At 41.1% G+C, this 14,680-nt stretch overlaps 1 protein-coding gene across 3 annotated transcripts in view; it reads right to left on the minus strand.

The window, feature by feature from the left end:
- The window catches only part of LOC139989095 (CD151 antigen), a 90,429-nt gene that overhangs the window by 56,077 nt on the left and 19,672 nt on the right, over positions 1 to 14,680 (minus strand). Inside the window, exons 2-3 of one of the 3 annotated variants that reach the window (XM_072007037.1) lie at positions 7,963 to 8,060; positions 7,252 to 7,316 (exon numbers count right to left, since the gene is read on the minus strand). The exons of 1 other annotated variant lie outside the window; for it this stretch is intronic. In XM_072007037.1, coding sequence (XP_071863138.1) covers positions 7,252 to 7,295 — 44 coding nt within the window. In that variant the 5' untranslated portion in view covers positions 7,296 to 7,316; positions 7,963 to 8,060. The remainder of the gene's footprint in view (positions 1 to 7,251; positions 7,317 to 7,962; positions 8,061 to 14,680) is intronic. One more of the 3 variants, XM_072007038.1, reaches the window with a different exon arrangement.

Raw genomic sequence — 14,680 nt, forward strand, 5'->3', positions numbered from 1 at the left:
AGCTCTAATCAAAACAGTGTCCGCGTGCTTCAGCCCCATCATTCTTGGATTCACCGGTTCCGGCTATTAGAAAGGGAAAATAAATAACCGTGGCCCTGTCCTTTTATTCAAATAGTGATATTTCCATTTGCCTCTCGCTGCTCGTACACAATGGCCAAAGAGAATGAAACACGGCGCGCGTATTCATCGAAAAGGCGTGCCGGCGCAGCCGATGGTAGAGAAACATAAGAGCGATCTTGCGCTGACTTTCGACGTGCGACAAGGGGTGCGAGCCTCCCCTCTGTTAGCCCATTACTCAGCGGACGTGTCCCGCTGCCAGGTACAATTTGTTCGACTCGCGGAAGCGAGAAGAAACGACGAACCTCACGTTATTCCGTGACAGATGAGCTTCGCTGAGTCGCCGGTGGAAAAGAAAAAAAATCAACGACTAAACGTCCGACTGTCGTAGGAAAGAAGAGAAAAGAAGGTTGGAATTCTTTTCTTTGAGCCGTCGAACGATGTTCCATCATCGTACGCGTAACAACAATTTCAAGAGACACGACGTTGCGTGGAAATCGTATTTTCATTCGCGGCCCTTTTTCATCGAGCAGGTGGCAGAGCCGAGTGTAATCAGGCGAACACGAGCAAGTTATTTCCACGGCTCGAGAGAGGGAACGTTAATCGTGCTAGAAGAAGAAAACCTTCGGCTCGACGCCGCGTACTAACACCTTTTCTTGATCGACAACAAGGAAATTACGCTTTAACGCCGTGGCGTAAGAAAACGCGGTCGCAAAAGGGGCGGCTTACGTTCGCTCGGCGCAAGGAAATATTCCAAAGAAAATAACCTTGCAAGTAAGTTGCAAGTACGTCAACTTTCAACATGTAGAGTACTTTCTATGGACTATGGAGAAAAATGTTAAAACCTTGAAAATAAGCATTTGAATAAATTCTTCTTGACACGTTGCTAGGAATTGTATATAGTCCACTTAGTCGTAATAACGAAAGAAAATAATCGTTGGAAGAATATACAGAACCATAATTAAGAGAAACTGTGTGTAATTAAAGTTCCATCGTACAAAACGACATTTGACGTGCGCCAGGCTCGTCTATCTTATGAAAAATAAAAAAGTATCCGGATAATTTTGAGCAGGCTAGTGTATGAGAATTCTAAGAGTAAGATGTATTCGTGATTCTCCGCAAAATTACCAACGCTTGTAATCGTCTCTGGTCGATAAAATGACACTGTCGTGTACCGTGAGGTTGTGAATAGGATCTACAGCTTTCAGTTTGAAAGGGAACAGTTTCGGGTTTGACCCACTCGGAAGAACGAAGGGATAAAGATTCGAATATCTCCTGGCAAGTTGGAAAAACGGTAAGAAAATAATCCCCACGATTCTAAACGAGATGCCTTCCTGCTTTAGAGTCCTCATCCTCTGCATTCACCGACGAAGAGAAGGTTCGTCGGTGAACGCGGTTATCCATTCAGTCTGAAACGTCCTCTATCCCTCAGCCTCTTTCGTTCGTCTACCTCGTTTTTTATTTCAATATTATTCGAAGCTTCTTATACGGCGATATCGCCAACTATCTCTAGGTATAATACGAGTACGGTTATAAAGGAAGAATCCAGAGCTCGAACAAGGCAGATTTCGAACAGAAACGACATCGCTTAGCTTAGTTTTCCCGAACGGAAATTCTCGTCCATTAAAAAGTTGCTTGGTAGAAGAACCGATGGATGAAGAGCGTCGTGTCGCGTTAAACTATCGGATCGAGGCAGAGTTTCACAAGCAATCGCACAACCTGTTCGACGTGTTGATCCACCGAACTCAAAGCTCATCAATGAACGAACAGAGCGTCGGCAAAGCTTTGACACCAACACCGACGACCAACGTAGCGGAATCGAAGCACGCGTAATCCCGATAAACCGTCTACGATCGATTTTCTTCCTAGGAAAACATTTTCTCCTTTATAGAGGCAAAATTGTCCCGACGAATGTTTCTGATTAGAAGTCGCTAGAACACGTTAGGCAAACATCGTTGGCAACGTTTCGCCGAAATTCACGGTGCACTCTGTCCGCTTGGCGTTGATTCGAAGAGCAATCAACAGCAGCAGACGCGTGTCGGCTGCGTTTGCGATCACGCTGGGAAATTAATTCGCGATGAGAGCATATCCTGCGATTCTGTGTTCCTGGCTCTCTCAAATAGACCGACAGAGAGGGTTTGAAGCGAGGTTGGAAAGTCGGCAAGATTTAATCGCGTAGCGAAAGTACGTAGAAACGGGGAAATTAATATCGTGGGAGGAGGAAGAGCACGGTGAAAGGGCGTTTAAAGTTTACAGGCGAGCGATGTGACTTTAGACGGCGTAAAACAAAAACGTCGTCTGGCGAGGACAAAGGTGGAAAAGTTCCTTCTATTTTCTCGCCGGTATTTCTCGCCGCTAAAATGGATATAACAGAACGAAACGACCGAGATGAAGGAGGAAAAGAAACGTCAAGAAAGATCAGATGGTGTCGGTATTTCGAGGAACACCTCGATATTCTGCAGAGATCGTTTCTTTCTCTTTCCAACCTCTTTCGTTCCTTCCTTTCGACATCGTCGACTGTTGGCGGCCAATAAGGAAGCTCGGATACTTGCTCTCAAGATCCCTTTCCTCTGGGAAACATCTGAAGAAAGAAAGAAAGAGAGAAAGAGAGAGGGAGGGAGGAAGAAAGATCGAATCGTCTCTCTGTTTGCCAAGCGAAAACAGGTGCCGCGAAAGACTCATGCTAGCCGCTTAATTACTTGGGGAATTCCATCGAACGTTTAGGAAACTGGAATCGTGCGAAGAAGTTCCGAGATTGCGAGATAACGTGGCTCCTAGCGCCGCCAACTTGACGACTAATTCTATTTGTTTCGTTACTTTCAATTACGGTGCACGTGTCAAGGAAGGAGAAAGGAGAACTCGTTGTTCCTTTGGAAATTATACAATTTCAGTTTTCACGAAGTTTTCAGTGCACGGTGCTACTTTTCGAAAACTTTTCAGCCTTTCATCCGGAACGACACCTTGGTGGAATCCCTCCTATTGTACTTTAAGAGAAAGAAGCGAAGTTTCCAAGTTCCTATCGCGTAGAAATATCTTCTCGAATACATGCTTATGGCTAGGCACGTTGCACGCGACTGATACGCGTCATTTTTGCAGTCGTGTCGATTTAATGGCACGTTCCGCCGACACGTTTATTTATACGGAGAGGTAAAAATAATCAAAGGCGAAGACGTCGCGTCAAATTGACACGATCACGTGCGGGAATAGACGGAGACGAAGACGTCGCGTCATATTTTAAAGAGTAATTGAGGAGGAACGTATGACACGTTAGATTGACGCGGTAAAATTCAGAATCAATGGAAGGTGAATAGGAGGCAAAGTGACGCGATAACGTCCAAAAATGATTTTCATCTTCGTTTATAATTCAAGAATGCGATGTCAAATCGACGCGATAAGCTACGAAAATAATTTTTATTTTCGTTACTCGAACGTGAAGCTACGATGCCGACCAGACGCGTCAAGATGCAAAAATAATTCAAGACGAAGACACGACGTCGGATCGGCGTTATCGCGAGAATAACGAGTGGCACTCGCGTTCAACGGATCTCGGACAATTCATTGGCAAAAAATACTGATTCGAATTCCGTTATTTCCAATACGATCCTAGCGATATAGTGGCGCGAGATCGTTCCTCGGGCTTCGATGTAAACTTCTACAAGGGCGGTTGTTGGAATTCGTGCTTTAGTTCGCGCCAAACACATTCTAACACTCTCGCACACCTCCTCTGTGGCTTGACGCACGGTACAACGCGGTTCGACGCGGTTTCACAAAGAGACAACCCGGCGTGCGGCATTGTACGGGCTCGCGAACAGCTCTCCTGCCGGGTCTTCCACGCGACCACGCGAGTTATTGAATTCGCGTTTCAACGCCGGCTTATTACCGAGCGGCTTGTGATAGCACGGCATTCACCGCACACCGGGGCGTCGCCGCTGGAAACATCGCGTTCGAAACGTCTGACGCGCGATTTCGCCGCCACAAGAGGAACTCTCGAGACCTCGCAAGTCTGAAAAAGTTAAATCCGCGAACAAGTGTATCGAAATCGTGGAACGGAACCGCTGATTGGAAGCTTTAAAGCGGAACGATTTCTTGCACAGAAGCAACGCTGAGGGATTCGCTACTTCCGAGCTGGCAGCCGATTCAATTCGGTTTATCACGCCTCAATCTCCCGTTGTTTCTAGCTCCGGCAGAATTGTCGTTGCGATGCTTTTTATTTTCTCCGCTTTCAGACTTACGGTACGGCTCAGAGGTACGGTCCTGTGCTTTATATCGGGTTCAGGCTATTCGAAGTTTCTTGGTGCGAGTCGTGTCCAGAATTATATCTCGATGGTGAAATTTTGAAAAAAATTGCAACTAGATTCTTCGAACGAATTAAGCGACATACTTAAACTGTAACGTGTCCGATATCGTGAAGCTATACACTCGTACTTGTTCAGAACTACTAGTACTATTAGTATGCTCGACGATCTGATACAAAGCGCGATAGCCCACTCACATTGTTACAGACGCGAGTAATATTCGTTTGAGATAACAATACATAATGCGTTAGGAAGAAAATTTTTATTATAAAAGGTACTGGCAACAGCAACGAATTAACGATTGAAATATTGTAAAATGAAATGCAGAGAAAAATGACAATCACAGGAATTATTTTCCAAAATTTGATGTTTACGATTCGTGTAATAAACGAATAAAGTTGTGAAAATAGCTCTTTGCCTTCTTGAGGTTTTAATCGGAGTTGGCCAGTTTGGCTTTCGAAACGCTCGTATACATTGATCGCGTTCGTGTCACGAATCATTGGTCAAAGATCAAGCCTTATTTAGTTAGTCAGCTGATATCTTTATAACACCAGACGACGTCTCAATGGGCCACTTGACCTTCTGATCCAGCTAACTGCAATACTGGCGAACCATCGGAAACTTTCGAATGGCCTTTTATTTTCTTAATTTTTTGGCGCTGAAACGAAGTTAGTATCGTTTTTAGATAACTCACTCTTCGATGCTTTCGATCTGCCTTTCTTTTTCACTGTACTTTTTCTCTTTGTCTTTGACTGAACGTACGGAACAAGTCCGAGTGGCATGTGTTCTGCTTACATCGAGGTTCCGTGTAAATTCACGTGGGTGCAAAATGATGTACTGAATCGTAAAACACTTGTACTGGGTAGGGGAAACTGCGTCGTTGGCACCCCTCCGTTAAAGACAGTCTGGAATTTCGAGGGAGGAATTTCACGGTGGAACGCCTTTGCACGTCGAAAGAACGCGAACGCGGCCGAAAAACGAACTGGCGGAATTGAAGTTCGAATTACCGAGGCAGGATACGCGTACTTTCGCGCTACCGCGAATAAATGGAATTTTAGAAGAGCTTGGAAAAAAATCACCGACTCGAAATTGGCGGAGAACTCTCTGCTTATGAATGAAACCAGCTACTGAAACCTCTTCTGCCTCGGTCTCGCGTTAATTTCATCAATTTTGTGGCCAAACGCGAAATAGTTCTCGAACAGACAATTATCGAGGAGAATCGATCCAGCTGTTTGCTTAACGTATTTTACTTCCACTGCTTTCAGTGCGGAATTAAGTGGCAGAATAATTCTTTTCCAAAACGATAAAATTCCGTGTAAACAAAATAAATCACGACGAGAAATCGGGTACCGTTCGTTCTCTGGCGAATCTCCGCGTTGGAAATTCACTTTGTTTATTTTACAAGCGTACTTTACATGGAAACAAGCAACATTTTTTCTCTGACGTTAAACAATAAACCCGTTCAACGTTGCGAGAGGGAATTTCCCGTCTTTCAAACGTGTTTAAACGAACCAAGAGGCAAGAGCTCGCGAACTAATCGAGACACAGAACTCCGAAAGTTCCGTCTGTTACAACGTTTTATTCGTTGCAGGACTTCGGAAAGCAGACAAATGAGCGAAGAATTTTTCTCCAGGAATGCTGGATTACCGTGGATCTCTCATTTCATAATTACATCCACAAATGCCAGAGAACTCCGCTTTCTGATAGTTCTACGATTCTTTTTCATCAGTTCCTCTGCTCTTCTCGTATGTGAATTCACTCCATGAATCTTTTAGCAGACCGAGTATAGTCGCTCTCGAGGCAGCGAGTTTTAATTATTTACGTGTGATCATGTGTCCCGTAACTAACGTGCGCAAAAAAAAAAAAAAAAATCCTCGCCATGGGAGACGTTATTTGTCAAAAAAATTATTCCAGCGAATTTCCACGTTCCATTAACGACTAACTTCGTTATACGTTCGGAAAAAGCTGACCGTTTCATAGCGATGATGCGTAGTTCATTTAAATATTCGAACACGAAGGAGGGACGTTATTTTTCAGACTGGCTCCTATTTCAAGAATTGCAAAAACGAGGAACGAGCTCGACCGGTTGCGACGAAACTCCCGCGAGCTTCCGATATTACCGTGAACGCGGATCATCGATTGCGCTTCCGAAACGATTTCAGATAGAATTTCGCAGATGCGTGTGCGCCAACACGAAAAACCGAAGGCAATATTGCCTCGCCCGTTCTCTTGGTACATCACTACTGGTTCAACAGCCGAGAGGATAAATATTATAACAGGCTAGAAATCGACGCTCTGTCGATCAATTTGCAGCGGGCTGTTGGATTTAATCGTTTAGTAAGAAATAATTCTATTTCCGGCGGTAAAAGCGAGATGCTATGGAAGAATAAAAGTACGTAATACGCAGTAGTGAAATACGGATTGTAGAATACTCGAAATCAAAGTAACTTTAACAATGGAATTGAAAATATACGTGTAAAATATAAGCGAAACGAACGTCATCACGAAAATGATATATGTGCACGTACGAAAATATATATTTGAATATGAAACGTAGAAAACTTGTATGGGCATATTACGTGTGTGGGAAAAACTTCGTTGAAATTTAATTGGCACTGGAAAGAAATAGCAATTAGCATGATTAGATTGACCTAGCTCTTGTATCTTTGTTTTTACACGTCTCAACGGAAATTTTAGAAAGACACAGAAGGCAATGAAATATCGTGCCGGGACAAACGTTATTACTCCTTTTGAGATTAATATAGTACAATAGGTCCCAACGTGAGCCTAAAAAAGATTGCTCAATTTTTACAATTTTTCTCGTATCGATAGGATCCTTCATGCTATAAGATTCCGTGATAAATAGAACTGTATATTCTATTTGAAAAATTATGCTTACCCTAGCTTTTGAAATATGTTTGAATTATATCCCATATAGTCCATATTGTTATATTAGTGTGGTCACTGTTGAAAGAAAAACGAAAGGATTAAAACAAAGATATTTCCAACGAGAAACATATCTTACTTCAAAGATAGAGTTATAGCCGTAATTATTTTATTTTAGATCGAATATATTAACGACTGATGCGCGTTACAATAATCGGGACTTTTTTCAGATAGAATGATACAACGTGTGTAAAGTGTTCTCAGATTACAAATATAGTCTTATTTGATCAACTTGTTCTTCGAATGAACCGTGAAGCGCATTAAAATTTCCAATGACGGTCGATACCGAAGTCGCGGTAGCAATTAACGGCCCCAGTAATCGTGCGGTTTGCAGGGGAAAAATTAATTGGGCCATTTTTCATGCGGCATACAGTGTAGAGGACGCGCACGAAGCAGGAAGTACACCACGCGTGGTTTGTTACCACGAGAGGTATCGAGCAATCAAGTTAATGAGGAAAGAGGAACGGAGTCGATGGGAGGAGAGCGAAAAAGAGACACAATGAGGAGGGCCTTTCACCTAATGGTTTGAGAAACGTGCTCGTTGGCCCGCGCCACGCCATTTATGGCAACGCGGCCGAGCTCCGCGACGATTTTCATTCGACGACCCTCCGAATTGCGTTTCCTCCTTTTGTCCCCGATCGAGTAACGACCGTGTTACACTTACCCTGCGTCATCGATGTGCAGCTTCAGGCCAATCTTCGATACGCATGTCCACTTTAGAATTTTCGAAAATTTCCTCTCGTTACGACTCGGTTACGTATCCTGAAACGAACATAGGCAATTGGTAAGTTAGAGTCGTTTATAGCAGCGATTATTGTATCATTTATAGTGAATTAAAATGGAAATAACAAAAAAAAACGTAACCAGTGTGTTTGTATAGGAAATTGGAAAGATCAAAGATCAGGGTTGAAGGGTTAACATGTTCACGACGTACGATATACTTTTACGTCGAGTTGAAAGCTGCATCGTGCTACGAATAGCGCAACACCGTGTCAGCTGCTAAAATTGTTTCGGCAAACTATGATAGATTATTTAGAAACTATGAACGGTAATCGGAATATTAATTGCAACTTGAAATTACGATTAGAGTAGACGGTTCAAGAAATAATATACTAAACGAAATTAATCTCTGTTATACAACTGTATTATAGTTGTTGCTTAAAATCATGCCAACTGTATATATAAGTACACATAAATATAAATATATAATCCACATGCAACGACAATATTTAGTATATATCGTTACCTTTTAATATTTTATAATGCACTAGGTGCCCGCTCACGACTTCGCCCCTACAGCTTTTACATCGATAAATTTATATTTAGTACCCTCTTTTTGCAACATTCTTTAGGAGTGGAATTTAAAAAAAAAACGCGTGTTTGTTTATTTTTAACGGGAAGTTCATATACCGAATTTCAAGTTTACAGACATGGTTATCCTCCGAGAAAAAAACATTCCTTTTTCGCTTCCATAAGGGTTGCATTTTTTGCTTAAATACGCGTTTGTTTATTTTTAACGAGGGATTCGTATGCCGAATTTTACTTCTGAACTTTAGTGTAACTAAACCCGTAAAAAATTTTTATCATCCTGTTATCCCTTTAGGTTCCTCATTTACAAATATCTTTTTTTATCCCGTGCATACATCATAGAAAAAAGTATAATACATCTCCTAATTTCACGTTTCTAAGTACAACGATTTAGGCTGGGCGTTGATAAATAGTCAGTGAAACTTTATATGTTGTTATATAAATAATAGATATGTAATATGTATGAATAATATATAAATCTGCGAAAACATAGTCTACCCATTATGTTCGATAATTTCATTTTATCTGTTTTATCAAAACGGTCGACATCTCGAAGCAGAAGAAGGAGCAGAAGCTCGAATTGTTCTTTTTCGATTCCAGAGCTTCCTTCGTTCACCTCATATTTTCTACCCTGTCCACTATTTTTCGCCGTGCACACAGAGAGGTTCGTCCGGCAATTACGTGCGGTTCGGTCCATTCGACAAATGTACTTGAGACATGCAGTCACTTTCCAACGAAACACGAACGCAATTCTTCCCCGCAATCGAACGATTCAATGTAATAGAATCTTTCTTTTTCGTCGAATTTTCGTGAAATATCTGCTAGTTCGGTGAACGAGATATCTGATATATCGTACGAAATATTCCTCAATGAAATCTCAACTTGCGATAAAACTTACTGCTACGAGTATTATGAATTTCCTAATACCTACGGATATTGAATGCTCTCTTATGAACTAACGCTACTTTCTTTTATATTTTTATACTAGTCTTCTATAGATACAGTAAATGCGTTAACTCAGCAATTAGCAAATGATACAAAGCCGAGAATTTACGTCCAATGTACTCGTGTATAGCACGTTGTTCTTTCTTTCCAGATAATTAAACTTAACGTGGGTATCTCTGATATCAAATACTCCTACGAATTATTGTTCACGCCCCTAAATCTTCTTACGACAAACGAACGTATTTCTCACGTAGATAATCTTCGTGTAAGAGATGATACAAGAGGTGATCTCTATATAGTACCTTTAGTATTATCCATTGAGGCAACCATGTTCAACGCTACAATCGTCAGAGTAATCAAAAGAATCAATTCATAATTTTTCATTAAAATTTTATAAACCTATAACATTACGTGGTTAAGAAGATTGAAAAATATAAAAATTCATAGGATACACGTAGTATGCAAAAACATATAAAATATTCAAAGTCCTCGTTTTCTCCATCTGTGACTAAAGTCTATTCCATCGATTTCTTTAATTACATAAAGTCTAATTCCATTAATCTCATAAAAATATATATAAAATCGTAGATCTCCTTAAGAATAAAATAAATTTTTGCATAAAACGTCTTAGATAAACGTCTTCCCCACAAAATGTAACAGCCCTATGTCTTACACATTTCCCCATACGTTCATTGTACCTTTGATAGAGATTTCAAGCTTATGGCGTTGAACATTCCCCTGTTAAGGGCCAACCGAACGATACGATTATATTCACCTCGTTGTAAAGAAGAATAGCGATCCACGATGGTTCATGGAGCGAGGAAGGTATTTGCCTTGGAATTAACGGGCGCCATCCTTTCGAGTCGGTAATACGCCTGATGAGCCACCCTTAAGCGCGAATCGTCAGCCGATTTCGTGACCAAGAGCGAAGCGACACGGGCTACAAATGACGCCTGGAATAACGTAAACACCGTAAGCTGGGTGCGGCGTGTAAACGCGATCAGATTTACGACCGCGGTATTTACCGCGATAAGCCACGACCCACTAATGCGAACCGTCTGTAGCAGCGCGAGGATTGAGCGTTGAACATGCCACTCTCGTGGACAGAAACTTTTCTATGGGGGAAGAGAAATGCTCTTTGGATGGCGCAGACGTCTCTGATGGAGACCTATAAACCGGCTGAGAGAACTTGAACCGTTCAATTTCTGCGATAGTCGTCGAAAGTGCAACAGAGGAAAAATCTGTATTTCTTTCGCGACATAAAAACTCTCCGAGGAAGAAGTTGTAAAATACAGTACAGCTTGAGAATAACGACGAGAAATAATAGTTCTAAAGCAATATCGAGAAATAATTACTCGATCGGCGATGTTTCTCAGTAGAGATTCATAGAATTTAATTTGTACGGAGATCAGTCAAGTAAATTACCTCCTCCCTTTAATTTCTATCGTATTAATTTCTACCTTATTTATTACGGTATTTATCGGAACTGATTCGAAAGACATATACAAGAAATGCAATACCCTGAAAGCTTGCAAGAACTATTCAACGGAACTCGTTACCTAAAAAGACGAGCATTAAAAAAAAAAAGAAAAACGAGGAAAAGACTCGAATTCTAGTTGAATCTTTCTTAACTTTAACTTTAGCCTAAGTTTATGTTAGTAATAAAGAATATTTTTGTTAATCGTTCGTAGCTTCTTAAGCGAGAGGAAGTAATTCAGCGTTGATAACTAATGTACGTAAATATAAAATATTCAAACGACCGAAACAAATTATCGTTTATCTATATAGCGAGTAAACAGATGCATATTCATACCGCGAGTGCAGGAACTTAAAGCCTCGTCCGTTTCTGCATTATCCGCGACGCAGAAGAAACGAGAAACAGAAGGCGAATCTCACGGGTCGCATCTCCTCACACAGCACGTACGCGGACTCGTTTCACGATATTATGCACATCCAGGGATTCCTGTCCGTGTCGAAAATCGCCACGAAACACTGATAAAATTCGATTCCATCGGGAGCGAATAAAACTTGACTCCCGAAACTTTCCAACTAATAAAAAAAAAAAAAAAAGAACAGTGTCTAGACGGTGCGAACAGTCTCCGACTGGTCTACAGGGATTTCAAGAAATATTGTATTTAAAACATAGATGAAGAGACGATTAAAGTATACATCGTCGATCAATTCTTCGATTACGAAGAAATACTTCTTTCTGTCAAAACACCAAATGGCATAAAAATCGAACAATTAATAAAAATGGTCTCACCATATTTCAAATGTATACTAAAAATAAATAGAAAATAAGAACAACGAAAAACGTTCGATTTTCACGTATTAAATATCAGTAAACATCCTAATACCCGTAAGTAATAGCCAGCAGTACTTGCTATTGGACGAAAGCACGAATCAAAAAAGGCGACTCGTCAAACAAAGATGCGAGCAGAGAACACGAAAACAGGTAAATACGATGAAAGGTTAGCTGAAGCTTTTTTCTCCCTCTTGCGACGTTCTAAAGCACATCGATCCACCTCTTATTCGTCAGTCGTCAACAATATCCGAGTTTTCGATCAAAGGATCCTGGATGCTCGAATGCCGCTTGGCCGAATAAAAGAACGCTCGCTGCCGAACTATTTGCCGATGATCTCCAAACTTTTTGCGTCGCTTCGATACCTTCTTTATTGTTTTATGACCCTTTCAGTGGATCGCTTCCTTCTTAAACGGTTGAACTTTATCCTACGTTATTTTCCTACTTGAAACTCCGTATGGTTAAATTACGTTATTTGAGTCAGTTAAACTTCAATATCTTACAATTTAGTCTTAAGCGGTCAAATCATTTTCTTGTTTTTAACATTTTCTTTTGCTCGACCTAAGATCCACGATGGTTTTTCATTCCGTCGTTATTATATTAGAGACTAATGTCGTCTCAGAGTATACGACCAGTTTCATTATTCTGTGTAACGTTCAAGACCGAATTTTAAAACGTTGAAGCATCAGTGAGTCGAATAACTCTATCTTGTTATTATTATATTTTACTATTGGGTTGGCAACTAAGTGATTGCGGAGTTTGTCAATACCACCTAATGACAAAATCCGCGATCACTTAGTTGCCAAGCCAATAGTTTCTCCTACTTCAGCTACTCCATATCAAATTTCACGACGAGTTTCGATATCGATTCGTACGAATCTTCGAACGATCAGCTCGTCTCGCGTCGCTAAATCGTCCTCCATGAGAGAATCAGCTGCATAATTTGCTCGTCTCGTAGCGCGGAGATCGAAATCGCTCTTTTTACCGCGACGATCTCTCGCGTTTGTTGAAAACCGCGCGAAAGAAATTAGCCGAATTCCGAAACAAAGGGAACTTTTATCTCGCGAATTTTTAGCTTCGTATACTCTTGCCGCTGTTTCGGATTTTGCATCGCGAGCAAATTTGCATGGAAATGTTAGGCTTTTAATTCCAACTCCGAATCGCTGTATAAAGCGATCTCTCTGTTCTATTGATTTTCGGTAGCTGATTTTACTGGCAGTTGCCGCGGGTAATCAAATATTTAGGGTTTTAGTCGAAAGATATATCCATCACGTTGGATTACACGCAGCTTTCTTTGCGAAAATAATATTTGGTTGACAAAATGTGGAATTTAATGCTACAATTATTAATTTCCAACCGTTTATTGTATAATGCGTTAAACGCGAATAACATAGATGGGGCATTGAATGAATATGTACTTTGAAATAAACATTAATTAGCCGCTGTTGAATATGGATATAGTAAAATTTCGTCGCGAACGATATTTCGCGCTAAATTCTCGGCAATATTAATTAATTAAATACGATGTACGTCGACCGGACCAATTATTCAAATAACGTTTTATCGAGTCTTTTTTACCAAGGGAAACGTGTTTCGTGAAACACGTTCGGTCTCATTGGAGGATGTATCTCCCGGGAAAACTTGGTAGTAGTTTTCCTCTTTTTCAGAAACTCGCTAATAAAATAGAGCGCTGTAAGAGAGAATGTGTAACTATACGCCAAGCGAATGGACGAAACACGGTTAACGGTGTCGCGTCCTCGCAGTTACGGGCAAAGAAAAGGAAATTAAACTCCCTTACAACTCTATCTCCATATATTTTGGAGGGAGAAACGCTATCCACTGATTCCATTCGCTTAAACGCGACCATCCTTTCGCATCTGTCTTTTTTTTTTTTTTTTTTTTTCAATTTTCAGAGCCAATCGATATTTCGAAAAGCTATAGCTACAGATAGTTTTCAATTGTTTCGAGTACTTCAACTAATGATGAAAACGAAAACGCGAGTGAAACAAGAAAAAAAAAAAAAGGTAGAGATCGACCCTTTCAGCATTCATCAATCAAATTGAAACGCGTTTCGTGTAACCCTGCCCGTGACAACTATCGATATTTCGATGGAAAAGTTTCCTTGGAACGACGACGTTCTATTGTAGGTACGGATAATCGCTCATCGCTTTAAACCGCGCCACGAGCAGATACCTCGGTCTTATCGACGTTCGTAGTTCACACAGAAAACAGCAAACGTATAAACGATCCAACATTCCCTCGAAAAAGCCTTGCCATCGGCGAAAAATACCATTTCGAATCAAGATCTTACAACGCCGTCGTATGTACAATCGGTCGACTCGGGAACTTTGAAAGCTCTTCGTCTCGATTCAAACTCCTCAAAGAAAGCGTACTTTTTCAAAATTTTCAGACAACGCTCGCACACGAGTCTCCGTGACCCGGTACCGAAAGAAACTTTCGTGGAACGTTTCCAATTTTTCTACCACGTTGCTTCCTCCTGATGATACGTACGTATCGCCGCGTTTCCACGGCTTTTAACCAATGGCTTTCCGACTGCCTGACTCGACAACGAGAAGACTACGTAATATTGACCGACTTCGTCGTTCCGAGTATTTCCAGCACCGGATACACCGAGTGTGTGCAGGTTTCAACGTAATAGAATTTTTCCTCTACGATATACAATTTTTAGAAGCAGCGGAATCGATCGATATTTCTCGACACGACGTGTGCTAAATCAATTTTGAAAACCGATGCTACGTATCCGGCGTCATCAAACAATATAGTGGACACTCGAGCGTAATTTTGCCGGCCAACGGCGGCAGCCAGG

The sequence above is a fragment of the Bombus fervidus genome, chromosome 7 (assembly GCF_041682495.2).
Source record: "Bombus fervidus isolate BK054 chromosome 7, iyBomFerv1, whole genome shotgun sequence".
NCBI classification, from domain to species: domain Eukaryota; kingdom Metazoa; phylum Arthropoda; class Insecta; order Hymenoptera; family Apidae; genus Bombus; species Bombus fervidus.